The sequence below is a fragment of the Mustela erminea genome, chromosome 4 (assembly GCF_009829155.1).
Source record: "Mustela erminea isolate mMusErm1 chromosome 4, mMusErm1.Pri, whole genome shotgun sequence".
Classification (NCBI taxonomy): domain Eukaryota; kingdom Metazoa; phylum Chordata; class Mammalia; order Carnivora; family Mustelidae; genus Mustela; species Mustela erminea.
Window position 1 is genome coordinate 68590180 of NC_045617.1, and position 24635 is coordinate 68614814.

At 39.3% G+C, this 24635-nt stretch overlaps 1 protein-coding gene and 1 pseudogene across 1 annotated transcript; both read left to right on the forward strand.

Moving 5' to 3' along the window:
* The first annotated feature begins 5076 nt into the window (after positions 1 to 5076).
* On the forward strand, positions 5077 to 6085 carry LOC116589341 (annotated as a pseudogene).
* A 6092-nt stretch (positions 6086 to 12177) lies between these two features.
* Positions 12178 to 13205, forward strand: LOC116587778 (trace amine-associated receptor 7a-like). Its single transcript, XM_032338339.1, is given in 2 exon segments — positions 12178 to 12631; positions 12634 to 13205. Coding segments are annotated over 2 exon segments (1026 nt in total).
* Positions 13206 to 24635: the final 11430 nt, after the last annotated feature.

The window sequence follows — 24635 nt, forward strand, 5'->3', positions numbered from 1 at the left end:
TTTCTTCTTCCTATTCTCTCATAATGTCACGTGCTGTTGGTCTTCCCCTAGATCCCTGTTTTCTTCACTTTCATTCCAACATCTCCTTTTGCTGGAGTTACTTTCTTCAGTCTCCTCATCCCTCTGCTTCATGCTTTCGCAAGGAGATCAGTTTCTCTTGTTCACCAGGGCTCTTCCAACAGCGAGAGAAACAGATGTTAAATTCAGATCTGGCCCAAGCCTCAAGTCTGATGTTTAGGGGATAGTCTCCTTTGGGCATTTCTCCACTGTGGAACTGATCATGACAAAATGATATATTTATAACAATAACTATCTTTTCAACGTGATTCCTTTCATGTGCTATGTCACTTCACTTCTTCAAGTGAAGAAGTGAGAACAGTTGCCTGTCATGACCTATGAATATTATCACTGTCGATTATAATGCAAACTTACAATGTCACATATTTATGGGGGAAGATGATATATTCAAAAAATCGTGTTTGGACACTTAGCTATCTATTTAGGGAAAAAAAAAGAGATGTATTCTTCTTCTGCAAACACATGTGACTGGATATACATATTCCTCTGGGACAGATCTGAGTGTAAAACGAAACAATAAAAATTTAGAAGAAACCATTGGGGCACCTGGGTGGCTCAGTGGGTTAGGCCACTGCTTTCGGCTCAGGTCATGGTCCCAGGGTCCTCAGATCGAGCCCCGCATAGGGCTCTCTGCTCAGCAGGGAGCCTGCTTCCCCCTCTCTCTCTGTCTACCTCTCTGCCTACTTGTGATCTCTGCCTGTCAAATAAATAAATAAAATCTTTTAAAAAAATTTAGAAGAAACCATTCAATATGTTCATAGTTTCTCATAGAAAATATTGGTAGACTAACTATAGATTTTTAATTTCCCTATAATAAAAAAGTTCAGAAAAGGTAAACTTGAAAAAAACTCTTTAGAACATCTAGTGTATTCTAATTGATTTAGGTGAAATGAGGATGAAAAGGATTTTCTTTTTTTTTTTTCCCCAAGTGCTTGAGCCTCCAAAGCCCAGGCCCTATTCAGAAAAGAAAGAGCCAATAGTCACTAGATTTGAGAAACTTCCTTTTTTCCAGAATAAAGGGAGAAAAGGACCATAATAACTGAGAAAATAGTGAGTATCTATGAGGCAGGAGCACCCCTTCTCTCTGCTCTGGGCTGATGGAAGAAAAGTAACTGATACGCCAGTGTGGTTGGTTGAATAATGGCCCCTTGAAAGAGATCCACATCCTAATACTTGGAACCTATCACTGTTAATCCTCTTTGGATAAATACGTCTTTGCAGATGTGATTAAATTAAGACTCTTGAGATTAAGGAATTATCCAGGATTATCTGGATGGGCTCTAAATGCCATGCAAGTATCCTTATAAGAAAGAGCCACAGGGAGATGACACACACATGCAGAGGAGAAGGCAGTGGGATCACACAGGCAGAGGCTGGAACAATGGGACCAGAAACTAGAAGAGGCTAGGATGCATTCTCCCCTAGACCTCCAGAGGGAGTGAGACCATGTAGGCACCTTGATTTTGGTTCAGGAGAATAGATTCTGTATTTCTGGCCTCCAGAATTCTAAGGGAATACATCTGTGTTGTGTTAACCCATCAAGTCTGTGGTAATTTGTTACTGTGGCAATAAGATGCTAATATAGTCAGGTAGGTTGAAGGAGACCTTCAAGGGACCTGTAAGGGAAATACATTCTCCTTCCCCTGTGCAGAACTCACAGGGCAGAGAGGCGCCATAGGTTGCTGAACCCCACCAAATGTTGCTCCGCCTGTGATGCCACAGTATAGCTAGATTCTTCTGAGAAGCCCATTGGAACTGACTGATAAAAGTAAGAGCTACAGTTGGGGGAGCATGTAACTCTTGATCCTGGGGTTGTGAGTTTGAGCCCTGTGTAGAGTTTACTTATGAATAAAATCTTTAAAAAAAAAAAAAAAAAGTAAGAGCCAAAGGAGCCTTACTGGCAGGTACGAGGGATGACTGTTCAGTCATTCTTCCAGGGTCCGGAGACCAGGGTCCAGAGACCCAGCAGGCCATCTCACTGGACATCAGTGAGGGAGGTTGGTCACTCAGACCAGATCTCCACTCCATAGAGTCACTGTTGATGCCTGGTTAACTCAGAGGGGGATGGTTGAAAAAACTCAGATTAACGGAAAGGAAGTTTCTATCACCTGGAGGTTAAGGGCATGACCCAGACATCAAGTTCATTTGTATCTGTAGAACATAGAGGAATAGCACACAAGATCTGGAGCTAAATTGCTGGGATGCAAACCCACAGTTCATCCTTTACTAGATGTTGAATAATCCTAGCCAAGTGATTAACATTTAATGTGTTAGTAAAATAGGGATAATAATCATGCTGACTTTGTGGGCTTTTCTTGCCTGTGATGATTTAATGATTTAATATATATAAAACACCTAGATAGAGCAGGTGCTCAAAAGTTGTTTGCTACTGTTAAAATGATAGTTGCCTTAACGATAAGGCAACTGAATCCATGCCCTATAACTCACAGAAGATAGTGGGGTTTTCTGAAATTTCTCTTATGTTTTAGGAAGCATCTCTACAAAACAAACTATATATATATATATATATATTATATATATAAACTATATATATAAAGCCATAGCATTAAAAAAATAACATAAAGCTATGACCCAAATTCTAAAAATATTTGCATTAAAAATATCCGGTAAGGGGACACCCGGGTGGCTCAGTGGGTTAAAGCCTCTGCCTTCGGCTCAGGTCATGGTCTCAGGGTCCTGGGATAGAGCCCTGTGTTGGGCTCTCTGCTCAGTGGGGAGCCTGCTTCCCCCTCTCTCTCTGCTTGCCTCTCTGCCTGCTTGTGATCTCTGTCTGTCACATAAATAAATAAAATCTTAAAAAAAAAAAAATATCCGGTAGGGGCTCCGCGGTTCATTAGTTGAGAAGTAACTTGTTGACTCTGATGAGAAAGAGTGTGAGAGGACACTTCAGAATGCTTCCAGTTTCCTGGGCAGACACAGGGTAATCAGCTGAGGCTAAGGGGAGGGGAGGAATGGAGGGAGGAAAAGAACACTAGGAGAACATGAGAGCCTACTCTGACAGGACTCAAATCTCTGTGTCTTAGCTGAGGACACTGGAGAAGAAGGGGATTGATACATAGATCTAAGACCCCCAGCCACTCTCCTAATTTCAATAAAATGGAACGGTACAGGAGAGACTGACGAGGGTGCACTGGCTGTGAATCTGAAGAGGGCAGAGCAGCATGTCCCCTACTGAGCCCCATGGGATTGGGCTGGAGCACCTGTGAGTGACAGCCAGGTGTGTGGACTAGGTGGGGGATTGGTAAGCCTGTCATTCAGAGTTTAGGGTCCTGTGAAAATCCTTTTTTTCCGTGATGAGATAGATGGCCATTTCATTCTAGAAGACACCCACGAAGACAATCCCAATCTATTCCTGTGGAAGTGGGGCAGACTACATAGTCCCTTGGAATTTAGATGCAACCCTGGGAGAGAAGAGTGGGAGTCCCACACTGACTGAACTTATGTCTATTGTACCCCATGACAGGCGGCTCATGGGAGATTTAATGGTCAGTTACAGAAAGATCAAGAAAATTGCCTTCTGTGGTAGTTGAGATCTTTACTTGCTAATAAGTATGTTTTCTCTACCTCCATGCATGGGTCAGAGCATAAAATCTACAGTAAGGATTGGGCTGTCTGAAACTGTGTACAATTTTTGAAATTTTTCCTGTTCTTGACCTTAATACCTTACATTCATCCTTCTAAACCTGGCCCTAAATTTATATCCTCAGTGAATTCTATTTATTCATCCCAGTTATATTAGTATTGATGTCATTTTTCACTTAGCACTTTTTACATGTGTTAATTTTAACTTGGAGCACAATGAATTATTACTGTTTTATGTCTGTCTGTCATATTAACATGGATACTCCCTTGAGGGCAGGAGATCTTTCTTGTTTGTTTTTGTATCTTCAAGACCCTGATACAAAGCAATGCTTAATAAATAAACATAAATAATGCACACGTGAATAAGACTTTCTGCAGAGACCTTTATACATACAGAACATTTCTTGATTTTTATTTTGTTAAAAATGTTTAGTAGTGTATAATTGCTGAATTTTATGTAATTTTTTTGCATTCCTCAGATACGTTAAAATGGTGAGTTATGTTATTTTACTTTCTTACGTTAAAACAAAAGTACATTTTTGCATAGACTCCAATCATGACATATTATCTTTTTATATATTTCTAGGTTTGGTTTGTTGACCTTTTGTTTAGAACTTTTGCATTTTTTTAATATAAGTGAGGTATCCTTTTCTTCATGTTTTCCACATGGTCACTGTTAGGTTTTAGAATCATGGCTACTCTAAGTCAAAATATGAATTTTAAGTGGAGATTATGAAATATAAATATCTTCTCTCTGTTCACATCTGGCACTACAGGAACCACACTTGATTTAGGATGACTTGAGAGAAGGGATCTGGCTGTGCTTCTTGGGAGTTTCACCACTAACATCACAAACAGTCTTGGCAGGGGTGGGGGGCGGTAGTAAAAAGTAACTAATAAAAAACAAATCACACACTTAGGACTAACTGGCAAAGAGGCATATCCCGTGTATCAAGACCAGGTAATAAAAGATGTTTGATAAGTTGCAAGCCAGAAAGTCTTCTGTGGCAAAAGCAAATCTGCTACAGACCTACTTGAAGTAAGATTCTTACTGAATTTAGAAAAATTGGTTCAATTACACGCTAAAGAGTAAAAATAAAAATGATAGTGATTAATAACAACTAGGATTTCTTGAACTTTTATTTTTTTTATTTTTTATAAACATATATTTTTATCCCCAGGGGTACAGGTCTGTGAATCACCGGGTTTATTCTTGAACTTTTAAGTCAAATATATTACTTCAGATGTTCAGAGATAATATGAATATGTGACAGGCCATGGAGATACTATCTGGTCACTGTAACAGAGGTAGGCAGTTGTAAACAACCTTTCCTCTGCCTTCAGGAAATAGGAAATGCTCTATTTGGTGTGACTGACCGAGGGCACAACTTCTCTATGTTTACCTGCTGTTTGCGGCAGCAGTGGGGGCACCGACTCGTCCCCCCTGCAGCCGAGCAGCTCTGCTACCAGAACATGACCCCATCCTGCCTGAAAGCTCCCTGCTCGCCTGGATTCCTGCTGGTACTCTACACACTCTACACAGTTTGGCTCTGGGCTGTGCTGGCTGTGTTTGGAAACCTCCTGGTGATGATTTCCATCCTGCATTTCAAACCAAGGTTCTCCTCGCCTCTCTGGCCTCTGCTGACTTCCGGGTGGGGGTGACCATCACACCCTTCAGAGCAGTCAGGTCCATGCAAGAGCTGCTGTTACTTCGGGCCAAGTTTCTGTCCCTTCCACACGTGCTGCGCTGTGGCATTTGGTTACTCTTCTCTTTTCCACTTGTGTCTCCTCTCCATCAACAGGTGCATAGCTTTCTGGTCAATCCTAGCAAGTTCACCGTGTGTGGGTCAGGGATGTGCGTCAGTGTCCTGGACCCTGCCCCTTGCCTACAGTGGGGCTGTGTTCTACACAGGTATCTAGTGCCCTCAACTGTGTAGGAGGGTGCCAGACAGTTGTAAGTCAATTTTGGATTCTGATATATTTGCTGTTTTTTTTTTCACACCTCGTTTGTTACGATGATTCTATACAGTAGTATTTTTCTTGGGGCCAGAAAACAGGCTACAAAGATTGAAAACATTAGTAGCAAAGCGGAAGTCTCAGGGACATACAAAGCCAGAATGAGTAAGAGAGAGAGAGAGAAGCCACTAAAACCCTGGGTATCACGGTGATAGCGTTTTTGATCTCGTAGTTACCGTGTATCATTGACTCATTTATTGATTCTCTTGGGGGAGTCATAACACCTTCATACATTTATGAGATACTTTGCTGGCTCGGTTATTATCACTCTGCTGTAAATCCTTTGATTTATGCTTCACCTTACCCTTGGTTTAGGAGAGCAATAAAACACATTATAAGTGGCCAAGTATTAATAGACAGTTCATCAACCATAAGTTTGTTTTCTTAATGAAGCAAAATTTCAAATTGAGGAATTTGTCACTATATTAAGAATTTCCTAATAACTGTGGCATGAACCACAGGCATGAAAATGATGCATTCACCTGGGGATGAGAAATGGGACCTCAACTTCAGTAGTACAACCTTTATGTTTTTAGGTGAAGTGAACATCTCTAAGCACTTGAAGGGGATATGTTTATTTAAAAATGGCTGACATAAGTAATATTTTCTAGTTTCCTCAAATCCGTGTGCTTCCTGACTTTAATTATTAATTATTTTCCTTTTTCAGGCCTCCCTTTAGGCTTTTCTTTGGGTCACCTCAAAGATTGTGTAGATCTGTGAAGTTTCATGGCTCCCGTCTTCCTGGACTCTGTGTACTTGACTTCCATTTTAAGCAGCTTGTTTCTTGGAGTCCAATCTTTCTGTAGCTCTTGAAGTTCTCTAAGGCTGATTTCAGGCTCAGAACTGGATTCATATTTTATATTTGGGGGGATATTTTGTTGAATAACCATGAGCAGATGGTACAATTTCCACACCAATGATTGTCCTTCTATGTGATTGTTTTTTCACCCTCCCAAGTGTGTGGTTTCACCTTCCAGCCATTATGGAGGGCAATTTTCTGTTATTTTCTTTTCTATAAACACTATCCAAAGTGTGTACATTGTTGATGACAAAAATAACAATGCACTGCAAGTTATGGAAAACACTCAAGAAGTGTTGGTGCGGCATACAGCTTTTTGGAAAAGTATTGTTAAGCATTCCTCATTTCATAAACGAAAATAAAACTCATATTTCTACATGTTAAAAAACTAATAACTTCAGAATTTTTCAGTGGAAGAGTTATGACCAAAAACCTATTATAAATTCATGCACTCAATTTATTTTTTTTTCCTAAATTCAAAAGAAACAAAGCCTAGGTAAAGAAAAACAAAAACGTTAACTTGGAAACGTATTGGCAATATACATGGTCAAAGGAGGGTTAGTAGATTTAAATATAGAAAGTCCTCTTACAAAATAGTAAAACAAAGATTAACACCTGACTAGACATATGAATAGGATTTCACAGAGAAAAATACACAATGCCTAATAAACACATGAAAATGTAAATTTAAAAATAATTTTTAAATGCTAATGAGAATGTGATGGAGTATCATATATCAAATTGGCAAATATTAGAAGTTTCAATAATACCCAGCATTAGAGCGTGGGAAATTGGACACCTGTACGAATAGAACATGCTCACATTACAACTTGGGAGAACAGAATTTATTATCTCTTTTTTGAGAGGAACTGAAAATTTAAAACACACTTGTCACTTGGTCCTGCAGCTCTTATTTCTAGTTATTAATTTGGGATTAGAGTCAGCCAAGGAAGCAAAGATGACAATAACATTCACTGTATAATTAATTTTTTTTAAATAAATTAATTTTTTTTTCAGAAAAACAGTATTCATTATTTTTTTCACCACACCTAGTGCTCCATGCAATCCATGCCCTCCATAATACCCACCACCCAGTACCCCAACCACCACCCAGTACCCCTCAGATTGTTTTTCGGAGTCCATAGTCTCTCATGGTTCACCTCCCCTTCCAATTTCTTCCAACTCCATTCTCCTCTCTAATTTTTAACCCACTGAGCCACCCAGGCACCCCCTCAATTCTCCTCTCTAGTTTTTAATTATCAACTGGAAAAAGCCTACATCCATATGGGATATATTAAATAAATTATGTCCCACCTCTGTAGTGGAGGGTTATGAAGTCATTAAAAAGCGCAAATGAGTTCTGTATAAATTGACATGGAAAGACAATCACAATACTATTTTTTGATTAAAATCGAAACAAAACCCCAAAACCCAGACCCAAATTATACAACAGTATATGAAGTCTGGCCCCCATCTATGTATATTTCTACATGCTTTTACAAAGTCTAGCTTTTTATATAATGGACAATGTGTGTGTATATGGGGGGTTTATTTTGTCATTTATCTTTATCATTTCAGTGTTGTGATGAAATTAGTGTACCATAATTGACATTAGTATTTCACAATCTCTGTTTTACTTGAGTACAGAGTTAGGTTTTTCTGTTTGGTTGTTTTAATTTAATGAAGATATTCTTTAAGTATATATCCCTAGTATATTTTGTCTTACCTAAATTGTAGCTGCATTGGTTTGTTTTAGGAACTACCTCTTAAAAGTAGTTAAAGTATCTTAAGAATTACATTTTAATGTCATTAAAATATTTTATATAAGGTTTTGAGTCGTACAACCTCGTAGGTCACCCTTTGTACCTTGTTCCTTGGGCCCTGCTGGTTTTGAGTGTAATTACAGGTCTGGAGGCAAGAAAAGGTGTTAGGGGAGGTGTTTTGTAAGGCAACAACTCCAGGGAAGGCCACTGTACACTTCTTTAAAAAAAGGGAAACTGACCTCAGGCGGGAGTAGACCAGGTACCTCCTCTAACAGAAAGTTTGAGAGAATTCGAGATTAGAGGGAATCAGTTTCATCAGGACCTGCTATATTTGGTTTGGGTTTGGTTCTCAGAAACTCAGCCCTGTGGCTGTGGCAGATATGGGATTCTTTCAAGGCATTCATGGAAGCTTTCAGGTCCTTCATATGGGTCTTGAGCAGGAATTTATTTTTTTTTTAAAGATTTTATTTATTTGTTTGAGAGAGAGAGAGAGACAGAATGAGAGAGCATGAGAGGGGAGGTCAGAGGGAGAAGCAGACTCCCCATGGAGCTGGGACCCTGATGTGGGACTTGATCCCAGGACCCCAGGATCATGACCTGAGCCAAAGGCAGTCGCCTAACCAACTGAGCCACCCAAGCGCCCCTTGAACAGGAATTTAAAGGCTCTCAAGCTCATCATTTTTGTATTTTAACTAAAATGCTGTATGGAAGCATATCCTTCATCACCAGAGCCTTGTCTTCTGTCAGAATTTGAATACAGTATCTACAGATAATAATCAGAGTAAATGTATTGCCACTATAGGCTGTGAGCTATCAACTCCCCCTCTACCACGGAAATGGGGTCATGAATGCACCACACAGAGTTATATCTAATAAGCAATTCCAGGAAACCCACAACCTATTCAGAGAACTCATCTCAAGACTCAATGCCTCAATAGTTCTTTTATTATTAATCTGTCTTTATTTCTGAAAGTACTATTTGTTGTGAGTTTTACATTGTCTGATATTCATATAGCCACAACAGCATTCTTATGCTTATTATTTGAATAGTATCTATTTTTCTATCCCTTTTTCTTTCAGACTGTGTCTTTATACTTACAGTGTGTCTCCTGTAGGCAAAAATAGTTGAGATTTGCCTTTTTCTATGCAGCCTGACAATTTCTGTCTATTAATTGGAGAGTTAAATCCACTGACATGTCACGTAAATTTTATATACTTAGTTCTATTATCTTGATATTTGTTTCTCATTTGTTCCTTTTATATTTTGTTTCTCCGTTACTCCTTTTGTGCGTTAGTTTTTGCTAAAATAACACATTTAGTTACCATTATTTTCTTATATTTGCTTTTATGGAGAGATATAATATTCAATACTATTAGGATGTCCAATCCTTAAATGTTACCAGGAAAATATAGCAATCCTAAATATGTATAGAGTTAATGGCAAAGCATCTACAACCCATAAACCACAAATGACAAAACTAAAAGGGGAAATGAGTTACTTCACTGTCCTGATCAGGCATTTCAGTACCTCTCTCTCTAATTTGTATAGATTCAACTTTATACCCGTAAAAACCCACAGGGTTTTTTGGGTTTGTTTTTTTGTTTGTTTGTTTTTTTCCCTAGAAACTGACAAGGTGAATCTCAAATTTATATAAAACATAAAGACAAACAGAATAACCAAAGAAACTTTGGAAAGAACAGCAGAGTGGAACACACAACATAACCTGAATTTAATACTCACTATACAGTGCCTGGGTTGCCTCAGTCATATACCCAGCTGCCTTTGGCTCAGTTCATCTCAGGGTCCTAGGATCAAACGCTACCAAGCTGGGAGCCTGCTTCTGTCCCTCCCTTTGCCTTTGCCCCTGCTCCTGCTTTCTCTCTCTCTCAAATAAATAAAATCTTAAAAAAAAAAATACTTACTATTATGTTTCAGTTAAGACAATAAAGTATTGACCTCAACATAGAACAATATAGGAAATATAGATCAAAAAACTATAAGAGAGTCCAGAAATAGGTCCATTTGTACAAGGTTAATTGGTTTGTTTGGTTTTTAAAAGATTTTATTTATTTATTTGACACAGAGAGAGAGAGCTCAAGCACAGGCCAGGAGAGAGGGAGGGATAGGCAGAGGGAGATGAGGTACTCGATCCCAGGACACTGGGATCATGACCTGAGCCAAAGGCAGTCACTTAAGAGATGGGCCCACCCAGGCACCTTGGTTAATTGGTTTTTGACAAAAGAACAAACATCATTCACTGGAAAAAGAATAGTCACTTCAAGAAATGCAGCTGGAATTGCTAAATATCCATATACTCCTACCATTGCTACTGAACCTCGAATGATAATAATAATAAAATTCCTCACAACATATTAAAAAAGTAAACATTAGGAGTAAAATTTTAAGAATTTTGGAGGGAACATAGAAAAAAATACTTGTGACATTGAGGTAGGCAACAGCTTCTTAGACAAGAAACGAAGTTGCCAACAATAAAAAAAAAAAGTTGAATTTCATAAAAATTAAAATCTTTTATTCACCAAAAAACAACTCTCAAGAAATTGAAAAGTCCAATGTTCATAATATATATTTAGAAAGGACTTGTACCCAGTCAACTAAGTAATTAGAAAACTTAAAACCCAGTTAAAAATGGGCAAAAATGTTAATGAAGAATTCACCAAAGTGGATACATTAATAGCCAATAATAACATGAACAGATTTATCAATTATACCTCAATATGAAAAGGCTGATTTTAAAAAGTGACCAGAATTCATTTATTAGAAAAATTCACTTATTAGAAAAATTCATTTATTAGAAAAATCTAATTCATTTATTAGAAAAAGATCTGTTCTAGAGAGCTAAGAGGAAAAAGAAATTTGTCAATGGTAAAATCTAAAGTATAAGATAGGAATATCCATGTTCCAAAATTTTTTTTCATATTATTTCTTTAATATCTTCCGAACAGTCCATTTAGAAACAAACTACCGAACAAATAAAACCAAAAAAAAACCTTAGCAGTAACATGCTTTTTAGGTGTCCATACACTTCCTTTGTGTATTTTCACAAGGAAAACACTAGATTTCCACACCCCTATTTTCTCAAATTAGAATTATTAAAACTCAACCTGAGACATCCTAGACTTTAATAAATGATTCTGCATTTAATTTCTGTAATACAAACCAATAATGGAAAGAATAAAGAGCTTATATGAAAGCCTTAGGGACAAACAAGAATTATAAATAAATGGTTCTTACAAAAATGAAAATGTAATCTCCAATAATCAATGAGAATGAACGATATGGTTTCAAATTCTAAACAAAGATTTTTTAAAAACAGGCACTGTTTCCATTCCTTTATAAAAAAGTCAGATGTCACTGGAAATTAGGAGGGTATAAATTTATATTTAGCATAAAGAGGATCATTATTTAGATTTTTTTCCTTTCCACACCTTGCACTATGGGGATTCAATCTTAAGGGCTCTGGGTATTTGGAATTATTTGGCTACTTTCCTGAGGGGACAGAGTCATTTGAACATTAATATAGCTCTGGTAAGCTGGGGGTAAGTGGCATTCGTGCGTGCATCATGGCACAGCTCTTTATTCACCAACGTGTCTCGGATATGAACTAGTAGGTGATACAGAGAAACTATGTTTTTAATTCAAATAGCATCTTATGTGATGATGAAAATTAACTGCTTATTCATTACGAAGTGAAATATCTTATGAGATGAGGATATGAATCACTTTTTAAACATGAAAATAAGAATTTGTATTTACAAAGAAATAGGGGAAGAATGTACTGGCAATTACTGACATATTGTACATATCTTTTTTTTTTTTTTTTAAAGAATCTTTCAAGACTGCAAGGACGTCTTAGCCGGGGAAGACGACCATTTTTCTGGGTCTCAAAACTGATTATCATGAGCAGTGATTTTCTCCCTCCTGAGACTGTGCAAAAGTGCTTTGAGAACCTGAATGGATCCTGCGTCAAAACTCCCTACTCACCAGGCCCCCGCGTGATTCTCTATGCAGTGTTTGGCTTCGGAGTTGTGCTGACTGTATTTGGAAACCTCTTGGTGATGATTTCAATCCTTCATTTCCAACAGCTGCACACCCCTACGAACTTTCTGATAGCGTCTCTGGCCTGCGCTGACTTCCTGGTGGGGGTGACCGTCATGCCCTTCAGCACGGTGAGGTCTGTGGAGAGCTGCTGGTACTTCGGGGACAGTTACTGTAAATTTCACTCTTGTTTCGAAGGGTCCTTCTGCTATGCTTCTATCTACCACTTGGGTTTTATTTCCCTCGATAGATACATTGCTGTCACTGACCCTCTGGTCTATCCAACCAGGTTCACAGCGTCTTTGTCTGGCCTATGTACTTCTCCTGGCTCCTTTCTATTATTTATAGTCTTTCTCTTATTGGCACGGGTGCCAATGAAGCTGGGCTGCAAGATCTGGTAAGTGCTCTCACTTGTGTGGGAGGTTGCCAAATCGCAGTGAATCAAAGGTGGGTATTGGTGAATTTTGTATTATTTTTCATACCCACGCTTGTGATGATAATTGTCTACTCCAAGATTTTCCTCATCGCTCAAAAACAGGCTAGAAGAATTGAAAGTATGAGCAGTAAGACTGTGAGATCGGCAGACAGCTACAGAGACAGAGTGGCCAAGAGGGAGAGGAAAGCAGCAAAAACCCTGGGAATTGCAGTGCTAGCCTTCCTGATTTCATGGTTGCCCTACTTCATTGATTCAATCATTGATGCCTTCCTGGGTTTCATCACACCCACATATATCTATGAAATACTGGTTTGGATTGCTTACTATAACTCAGCAATGAACCCCTTGATTTATGCTTTCTTTTATCCTTGGTTTCGAAAAGCCATCAGACTAATTGTCACTGGCAAGGTCTTGAGAGAGAATTCCTCAACTATCAATTTATTTTCTGAGTAAGTGTACGTTTTAGATTGAAAATAGACTCGCAATGAGCATGGCATTGGGAAGAAAAAAAAATCATAATTGTGCAAGACTTTTTTTTAAAGATTTTTATTTATTTGAGAGAGAGTGAAAGTGAGATGACAGAGGGAAGAAAAAGAAGCAGACTCGACGCTGAGCAGGGAGCCTGATGCAGGACTCAATCCCAAAACACTGAGATCATGACCTGAAGCAAAGGCCAACCCTTAGCCGACTGAGCCACTCAGCAGCCCCTTGTGCAAGATCTTCTAATGTAGAATAATTGAATTATGCTTTGATCCAGACACTTAAATTCAGGTTCAGAGTTCTTTGATAAATGCAACATTAAAACCCATTTGTGAAGGAAATGGCATGGCCTTGGAGCCAGAAATACCCGGACTACAGTACCAACTTTGCCATTTAAAGCAGCTTAGTTTACACTGAGCTCTACTGTGTAATCATTCCCTTGTGGTATTTTTCAGAAAGATTAGGACAATATATATAAAAAGCCTAGTATAGTTTTGTTATTCTAAATCCTGCCTTTTGTTACTTTATATGATCAATTCCTGACTATATATTCTCTTTGTCCTTTTGCAATATATATTTTTAAAGATTTTATTCATTTATTTGACAGAGAGAAATCACAAGTAGGCAGAGAGGCAGGCAGAGAGAGAGAAGGAAGCAAGCTCCCTGCCGTGCAGAGAGCCCGATGCGGGGCTCGATCCCAGGACCCAAGCCAAAGGCAGAGGCTTAACCCACTGAGCCACCCAGGTGCTCCGCAATATTTTTTTAATAAAGTTCAAATACAGCTAAGAAATACTTACAGAGGTGGTAACTCTTTGCTCTGACAGGGTAAAGGAACGAGTCCGCACTATCTGGCATTCAGATCTGTGAGTCTAAAAATGTGATTTCAGAGTCAGAAAAAATCAATCAAGAGACACATCTCCTAACTCAATATCATTATTTGCAATGGGAAAGATAGTTGGCACCATAGAAAAACATTTATTCAGTAAGCTTCTCCCTGTTAAGTCTGCTTATAGAATTACATTAGGATTCAGAAATTTTACCAGTTACTGTATGTTTTAAGAAAGGATTTTAAGATTGTCATTTATCGTGCTACTTTATTTTAAAATTCATTTCTTTTTTTTAGTCACATAATTGAGCTTTGTTCCACAAAATACTTATAGGGGCTTTCAAGGATATACGTGAAAATGTAAGTTAAAAACGTGTCCAAAAGAAGAAAGAAAACTGAAATGTAAGGCATAAAAAGCCAAGACAGAACCTGCAAAATGCACTTCATATGACCCACAAACTTGGTTCAAAGGTGAAAAAGGGAAACTGAGATAGTTACGCAATTCACAGTGGATCAAGCAACCCCAGCCAGTTCAGTCTTTTCTTGGTACTAACACTGAAGGGGGGCTGAATGTCTCAAGCACGATGTGAATAAATCACGGATTCTGCTCTAGCCCCAGTTTTATTGCAATCACACACCGAGATTTTAAAATCAGGTGTCGAAGGGTGCCTGGGTGGCTCAGTGGGTTAAGCCGCTGCCTTCGGCTCAGGTCATGATCTCAGGGTCCTGGGATCGAGTCCCGCATCAGGCTCTCTGCTCGGCGGGGAGCCTGCTTCCCTCTCTCTCTCTCTCTCTCTGCCTGCCTCTCCATCTACTTGTGATTTCTCTCTGTCAAATAAATAAAGTCTTTTATTAAAAAAATAAATAAATAAAATAAAATCAGGTGTCGAATCTTTGGATCAGGAGTGAATGTCTATCACAATAATCTTGCACTATTTTTTAAAATTTCTAGCTTGATGTCAATCAACGTTGTCCTCTAGCACATCGTTTCTATTAATACACAAATGGTATGATGCAGTAAACCTTCCTTGAAATAGCGTATTATTTCTGATTATACTGTGCTTGCGAGACACTCTCTTGTCTTTATTGGATTTTATGGATGATTAAAGGCACCCTAGAATGTTCAGTATTGTTTTACCTACAACTCTTTAGTACCAACACTATACATCATCAATTTCTTTTGATTCCAGTGGTTTCAATATAGCAACTGGCTCTGATCCTGTTCTGCAAGCCATAGAATCATTACACTGCTTCATTTAATTAATTAATTTTTTAAAAGATTCTATTTATTTGAGAGAAACAGAGCATCAGCATGGGGGCTGGGCAGGGCAGGGAGACAGTAGGAGAGGAAGAAGCAGACACCCCACTGAGCTGGGAGCCCAATGGGGACTCGATCCCAGGACTCTGAGATCATGACCTGAGCCGAAGCCAGCCTCTTAACTGACTGATGTACCCAAGCACCCTGGTGTCATTTTAAAGATAAAGAAGCTAAAATCAAAGTGTTTGAGAGATCTGGGGAATAGCATAAAGCATCTGGATTCAAATAAATACTTTCAATGTCTACTTTAATACATTTACACTGTTTTTTTTTTTTAGAGAGATTTTATTTATTTACTTGAGAGAGAGTGAGAGACAGAGAGAGAGAGAGAGCATGAGAAGGGAGAGGGTTGGAGGAGAAGCAGACTCCCCGGTGAGCAGGGAACTCAATGCGGGACTCAATCCTAGGACCCCAGGATCATGACCTGAGCTGAAGGAAGTCACTTAACCAACTGAGCCACCCAGGTGCCCTGTCTTTTCTTTTTTCAGTAGCCTTTCAAAAGTAGACAAACCATTTAATGTTTACCATTAATTCCCTAGACCGACAAACTATTGTAATTTTATACGTGTGTGAAGCCTCCACCTTAAAGAAACTAGTTTCTTTCCCCATTATTCTTTTCTGTGACCTATTCTGGTTGTGTGAGGCCTCTGCTACTGGCCTTTGTTTCCATGAACACGTACTGAGTGCTTCTGGTATGCAGTATGTGGGCTCTGGGACTGGTTGGATGTAATGAGAAAGCCCATTTCAAACTAATAATGATTCATCTAGGTCAGGGCACCCTCATTCTGTGCATGAGACCCCTTCCCTGCCGTACCTCCCTTCATCTCTGCAATGACCCCGTAAGAGGGAAAATATGACTCCTGTTTCGTTACTGGGGAGCCTGAAGCATAAGAAGGTGAGTCACATGCCAAGGTGGCATATTTGTTAAACACTAGAACATGACCCATAGCCAGGCAGTCAGAGGGTAAACACAGCTGTCCCCCAACTATTCCTCCCTCACAGAGGAGAATGTGGCCCAGCCTCTCTGCATCCAAGTCCTTGGGAGCGATTTGGAACACAAGTTTTTATTCCAATTTCTACCAAAGGAAAATAGGAGCATCATAAAGAAAAGGGTCAGGTTCTTTGGGGAGATGGGGACATTGGAGGAAGTAACTGATCTGCTATGATGTAACATTTTAAGATTTTATTTATTTATTTGAGAGAGAGAGAACACGTGTGGAGAGAGGAGCAGCAGCGGGAAAGGGAGAAGCAGACTCTCCACTGAGCAGGGAGACCGGCATGGGACTTGATTCCTGCACCCTGAGATCATGACTTGAGCTGAAGGCAGATGCTTAAGCAACTGAGTCACCCAGGCACTCCCTTGATGTAACAATTTCATCCATAGTTTTCCACTGATCTATAACTCTTCTTCTTCTTTTTTTTAAAGATTTTATTTATATATTTGACAGAGAGAGAGAGATAGGAGACACAAGTAGGGAGAGTAGGAGTGGGAGAAGCAGGCTCCCAGCTGAGCAGGGCACCTGATGCTTAAATCGATCCCAGGATTTTGGGATCATGACCTGAGCCGAAGGCAGACACTTAACCAACTGAGCCACCCAGGCGCCCTCTATACTTCTTCATTGTGGAAATAGTATTTTGCTATACAAGGCTTTTTCCCCCTGAGGCTGAAGGGAGGGTTATTCAGGTATACCCTATCTTAACTACTAAGGCAGGATTGACCTGCATACCATGCACAATCACAATCTTGTTTTATACTATGACTTCATTTGACTCCTTTGCATCTTTTCGCCACACAAATCACTTCATCTCACATAAACATCATTGAGGTTGGAAATTTCATTTTCTTTTTTCAACAGTTGTCATTCATTCATTATTATGACTAACAATATGATTATGTTTGCCAATTTTATGCACCTTTAATAGCTCATGTATTTAACAGTACCTTGTAAGTTTCTTTTTGTTTTTCCATGTGCAAAGATTAAAACAATGGAGATCGTACAAACATTTCTATATGTCCTGCTTTCTTAGGAACCACTATGTTCGATCTGTCTATGACATTACTTTCTGCTTTCTAATGATCTGTTGTGCATATTTGTTCATTCAAAAAAAAGCCTATGTTACTAAGGAGAATGTCCCTCTCATTCATCTTTATGTCTCCAACTGGGTCTTACACTATACTTGGAAAGAATGGATCACCAATAAATCTTTATTGAAAAAATAGTATGTATTCCTTTAAATATAGAAATATTTTATTGAGTTTATATGGAATGTGCATGGTCCTATTAAGAAAAATATAGTCTTAGAGTTTCTCTTAAGCTCTGTTGGTAAGAATGGCTCTTGCCTCTTTAACAACCTTATATTAAGTGCATTTTGGGTTGTGTTTTTCTCAACTCTGATTTTTCAGTCAATTTGATCGTATCTAATTTTTATTCCAGATTCCATATGGATCTCATAGTGCTTATCATTATCAATACTGAGGATGCATATGTGTTTATTTGGCATAGAGTGTGGCCTATCATGAGAAATAATTTTATTTGAACTGTCCCCTGAAAAGGGTCTCATTCTCTAACTCTAGGGCATTGGTCGTGGAATTCAAGGGAAAGAAAAATTCCCAAACCAGAATGTATTTTTCCATATTCCCTTTACCACCCAGAACTTAGACTGTGAAGAACTGAAAGTTACCTTTAAAATAATCTAAATTAAGCCATCCTTTATTACATGCAGGCTGCGTCTTAGGTAACCTGCTCAAGGTCAGACAGCTGGCATCTCGTGAATCCCTGTAGAGGGCTGGCCGCACTCCAGCACCAGCCAGCTGTGCCCAAGGCCCGAACTGATGCTTCTCTCCTCCAACACGTGGTCCCAGCACAACCTCTCCTTTCTGAAGGTTGACTCAACTCTCCCCCGCCTTGGACCATGGCCTGCTCCTATATATACACACACATACACATTCAAGGTTTTCTATTAGCTTTGAAGAACTCTATAGGACTTCAATTACAATCATAATATGAACTAGAATTAGAATTCTCATTCAAGAATGAAAATCCATGAGAACTTTAAATAAATTTCTCCATTGTCTTCTAGGACAAGTACACTGAGGAGCAGTGTTTGGCCAGTATATGGCCATTCCTTAATTGAAGCTAACTAATTCCTTGTGGTCCCTGTTTAGGAGTTATTAAGATTTTATTTTTCTACTTGTCTGAATTTGTTGCCTGTTTTTTGTTGTTGTTGTTCAGTTGTCCTCTTCGTACTTTCAGTTTGAAGCCTCAGACCTTTCTTCCACCCAGAAGAAACTTCTCCTACAATGGCTTTTAAGATTTCCTTCCATTCACTCTTCAAGATTGCTCTTCCTGGGACTTATAATTTCTCCCAGGCTCTGTTGGAAAGAATAACCCTTACTCCTCAGGCAGCGTTTTACTCTGTGTATTTTGGGGTTGTATTTCAATCAATTTGATCCCATCTGATTTTCATCTTTCAAAAATGTTTTTTTGGGATATTTCACTGGGACTTTAGGATTAAGGTACTGTGCTCAACTATCTTGGTAGGGCTGATCTTCTGATGGCATGTGCCAACTCAACCATCCCAATTGTGAAAACACTGAAATGTTTTATACTGCTTGGTAAATATCTATTTCCCTGAAGCCCTACAATCCCCTGTTTACTCTCCCTAGAAACTCCTCCCCAGACTCTGAAGGCTCCTCATGATCCAGCAGCTAAAAGATCAATACAAGGCAAAGGAGGACATCTCCAGGGCTGGCTCTGCCTCAGAGTAGCATGCATTCTGACCCATCATGACCTCCATCCTGCTATTTTTAGTGTTTTGAAAGATCAACCCCGAGTATTGAGCTAGAAATCAAGTGGTCACATTCTGAAAAACATTTTACCAATGATAAATTTAATTCTTTCATAAAAGCTTAAATAGGGGAAATTGAAGAATGTATTCAGAATTGCTGAGTGATTGTTTGTCATTTGCTTTCTAAGAAATGAATGAGATATCTCAAAATGTATGGTAGGGCAGTGGGAAGTAGTCTTCAAATTATTCAGAAAAAGCATGAAGGAATGGAACTGTGGTCATCGGATTCATCCTTTCTGTTGGTCTGTTTGGAAACCGGGCTCATGGAATATGTCACTAGATTTGAAACAGTCTGAGCTTGGTGCACCGCAAACTTAAAATGGCTTTACAATTTTATCTACTACAGTAGGAAAATGCTCAATTGACTCTTCCTTCCCCATCTTTTAAAGATTTTTATTTATTTTGACAGACCACAAGTAGGCAGAGAGGCAGGCAGACAGAGAGAGGAGGAAGCAGGCTCCCCACTGAGCAAAGAGCTCAATGCAGGGCTCGATCCCAGGACCCTAGGATCATGACCCGAGCTGAAGGCAGAGGCTTTAACACACTGAGCCACCCAGGTCCCCCTCCCTTTCCCATCTTTTAATAACACAATAAGATCTAAGCAGATCTTATTGCTTTCCACTCAAATTTCCAATATTTATAAGCCCATAATAAATTCTTCCTAATTCAGATTAAAGCTTTGTAATCACACCCAGTCAGTACTCTTGTCTTTCTGTGGGGTCCAGGCCCAGGCTCCCAGCCCTAGAGCGAGGAGGAGTAGGAATATGCTCTTGACTATTTCTTCCACTCTCCTTTTCCTGCCTACGGGTCCACCTGGCCTCCAGAGACGAGCAGCAATGGAATAAGGAGAATAATACTAATAGGACAAAATTGTCCTCAGATCTGGTAGTGTCAGAGTCTTGGTGGACAATGCCCTGAAGGCACCAGGTGCCCTAGTGGAGGCTCTGTGATGAGGCATATGCATGACTCCTTTCATGGGGGAGCCTCCCCACTGTGGTCCCCTGATAGAGGTGAGCCATTCTAGTTGACCTTCCAACTCTTCCTCAGAGTCTGTCCATGAAAGGAAACCTTATAGACCTTTGTTCTGGGGTTCCTTCATCTGGGGAACCTCTCCATTGAAGAAGGTGCTGGTAAGATGCTTCAAACTGATTCCCTGTTTAGATCTGTTTATTCAGGAGTCTTGCTATTGCTGACCTTCCCTGTCTCCATGATGAGCAGGGGAAAGCAGAGTTGGAGGAAGATGGCTGGGAGGAGAAAGAGGCCAGAGTGAGGAGAAGCCTGTCCTATCACCTATTCAGGAGACACCAATGCATTAGTTCTGTGTGGCCTAGAGGACCAGTCAGGTGTGGCCTCTCCTGTGGGTCTCCCATTTCAAGGCACACTGAGAGTTTGGGACACATCCACAGGAGAAGAATGTTGGGAAAGGTCCTCTGGACACTGACCACAAGACCAGGGAACTGGGGATGGGAATGTTTCCTGCAGGGATGCCCGAAAGACCCACATATGCACTACAGAAGAGAGACAGTATTTGATGGCAACACAGGGGTCATGACATTAAGCAAAGGTTGTGAGGAGACTAAATTCAGTAGAAAACTATTGTGCTCCTTTCTTCTGTTCTCTACTGCTCCCTAGGGCATAGAGCAGAAAAGGAAGATGGGGTCAAGAATGAAAAATCAGATACGCCCCATCTCTAAAAACAGGATTTTTAAGTCCAGACTTGGTTAGCACTAGAAATGATGAGGTCAGGGATACTCAGTTAGATGTAGCTTATAGTTTTAAACATGAGTTTTAAAACAGAATTACTGAATTTTTAAGACTGAATTCAATAAAATTGAACTTTTTAAAAAATTTTCATCGTAACAGTATTCATTGTTTTTGCATCACACCCAGTGCTCCATGCAGTCCATGTCTTCTCCAATACCCATCACCTGGTTCCCCCAACCTCCCACCCCCCGCCTCTTTAAACCCCTCAGATTGTTTTTCAGAGTCCATAGTCTCTCATGGTTCACCTCCCCTTCCAATTTCCCCCAACTCCCTTCTCCTCTCTAACTCCCCTTGTCCTCCATGCTATTTGTTATGCTCCACAAATAAATGAAACCATATGATAATTGACTCAATAAAATTGAACTTTTAACACTCAAGAGTGATTGTATAGCTATGTCTCAGATCTAATGGAAGAATGAAGAAGGAAGATTTGCTGGAGCGCATTTAGAGACTGTGATTGGGGAAAAATTAATTTCATGTTGTTTCTCACCCCAAAGTTTTCCATAAGCAGTTAATGCACATTTCTAAGAGATACGTGTTAAATACAAATTAATTAGGCAGTGAATCAAAATGAGAACTGATTCAGTTATAAGTAACTTCACGCATTGCTTGGACTGTCAGTTACATATATTGATTGTATTATCAATGCCAACTGCTGTTCATTTACGGTTTAATACTCTGATTTGTGTTTGGTTAGCTTTAGCCTCTAATCGAAGAACAAAACATTTTTCTCCCTTTCCTCTCATTAACAAATGTCTGAGTTTGGGCACTGGAAGGACACAGGGATCATTAACACATCTTTTTCCCTGATAATGAGAAATGTCTAACACTTTGAGTCACTGGAGAGATGGTTTACTTAATGAACTTTTATTTTTAGGAATGTCTGAGAAGTTCAAAACTTGCAAACTAATTGTCAAGTGCAGATAAGAGACTGAAAACTTTGGATGATGCAAGACAATCAAAAGTTTGCCTCCAAGTCCTGCCCTTGGTGCTAGAAAACATAACTCCTGAAAAACATGATTGCTGCTTAACCATGTTCTTTATCTGATGCAAATACTTTTGCTCAAGATATCCTTATGAGCAAGATAGGAAGACTTATACATGTGCAAGAATTCTAGAGGCTTTAGGAGGAGTGTCCTGTTTACATGGCATCTAAGCTCTGGGCTAGTTGTTTTTTCTAGACTAACCTCAAATACGAATGTATAAAATAACCTAGATTCTGCTAATAGCATTCAAAGATCCAGCAAAAAAAAAAAAAAAAAAAAAAGAAAGAAAGAAAGAAAAGAAAAAAAAACATTGCAAAATAACAAAATAATTCTTTTTCTTAGTAGACATTTCATATTGCTTTCTCTAGAAGGTTGATTCCTTGGGCATGTGTTTCCATTGGATCATGTTAGGTTTATTATCAGTCATTTTTACTTCACTTCTCTAATAAGCTTAGAGTTGACCAGATGCTGCCCAGGTTTGTTTTGAGGGTATAATAAAAGTCTTACTTGCTGAAAATAACACCTTTGCTATTAAAAATACTAATGGATCAAGATAATGGTTTCTAGAAATTTGGATCAGAAATCATAAAATTAGCTTAAAAATCGGGGGAACTAAACAATTTTTTTCCTTTAAGATTTTATTTATTTATTTGACAAACAGCGATCACAAGTAGGCAGAGAGGCAGGCAGGGTTGTGGCGGGGGGAGCAGACTCCCTGCTGAGTAGAGACCCTCTTGTAGGACTCAATCCCAGGACCCTGAGATCATGACTTGAGCTGAAGGCAGATGCTTAACTCACTGAGTCACCCAGGCACCCCAGAACTAAACAATTTAATGGATAAATTTTAACTTTGCCGACCAAGGACATGGTTAAAAAAGCAGCAACAGCACCAGGGACAACCTTTAGGTACTTTGCCATAATTTCATATGAGTATGTTTTAATATCAAAAGTTGAAGAAGAATATAATCTAACAATAAAAGGACAGTCCTGTAAATTGAATAAACTTTCCATCATGAGACATGTGTCCCACTTTCCTTATTTTTCTCATTTTTTTTCTGACCAGTGAGAGGTTTGCCACAATCTAGTGCCGTTCCTAGACTGTCTCCAAACAAGATAATACCAAAATGCATAAATATTGAGAAATAACATTAGACACATATTTCCTTCTGTGTGGGTTCCCTGTACCTTTTAAAACCCGGCCTTTACCTGGTGACTGGGCAGAGAATGAGGCAGGCATCTTCCTTATTCCCCCTCGTGATATGATAGCATTCTCCCCCCACCCTCCTTAAAACCCTAAGGTTGTCGGATTGCATAAGCCCCGCCCTCCTCAGTACTGCCAAGCACAGACTCCAGGGGTCTCCTCTCTTCTTTCAAGTGAATTTTACTCCCCAGCACTCCGTCACACTCCCCAGGACTACTCTCCAGATACACAGTACATAAAACATGAACACTTGCTCTATTAAATGCTTTAGAAATATTCATTCCTACCATCCTCAGAATAACTCCATGAAGAAGGTAATATTAGTAGCCCCATTTCACAGCAGAGAATACTGAGACTTCAGGAGGATGAGAAGTTCAGGAGAGTTGGATTCTCACTGAGGCAGACTGGACCCAGAGTCCATGCCCTGGACCATGAGCCGAGCTACCTCCCGGATCCTGGGAATCCTCCGCCCCAACTCAGTCTCTCACTCACGGGGTATTAGCCTAGGACTTGTCATCTATAGGGTCAGTCTCTTATCTGAAACCCTTGAGAATCAGATTTTTTTAATTTGAAAAGGCAGATCCATTATAAATTTGGAATAGACATGTGAAGCACTTGTGATCAACACAATCCTTCTCTGCACCAAAACATGAATATTCAGACAGAGTGGTAAGAAATAGACATGAAATGATGACCTCATGTCAGTGTTTGTCACCAAATTAATTAGACACAAACCTCCAGGGTTCTAGTTTTTGGAACGTCAGAATCTGGACTTCTACTAAAATCTGAAATCCCTCCAGTTGGTATATCTGATTAATGACTCCTGCCTTTCAGGGTCACTTGTTCTAGAAAACCAACTGCAAGTAGTTTCTCACTTCTCAAATGCTGGGATTCTTCATTGTCCTCCTCACCCAGCTTAAATGCCAGCACCAATGATTCTAATCACTTCTTAGACGTGAAGTTGAAGTTGGAAGAAAAATCATGTACTTGTTCTTATTATTCTTGTTAATGGTTACTCTACCCACCTATCTGTCATTTTTTATTATTGGTTATTATATGCTACTAAGTTCTAACCATAAATTGTTCTTTTCCTTCCTTATCTTTACTTACAGCTCCATATGGTGAGTAATATTGCTTCCATATTTAGAGAGGAGTGATCTGAAGCCAGGAGAGGTTAGGTAAGTTTTCTAAGATCACATGGCCAGGATTTGTTCTCAGAGATTTCCATTTCACAGTGCTGTGCAATGATTCTCTAGGTCTCTGCTTTCTTGTCATAGAAAATGGGCTCTCTTTGGCTTATGCCCAACACATTCACTGTCATTACTATCGCTTTTCAAGAAATGACATGAAGAACAGAAATAAAACCCAAATGGCACTTAGAAGAATAACAAAAGATCTCATCAAACTAAGAGTGAAATTGATAATACAAGCTCTCCACAGTGCTGGCCTCCCTCCTGAC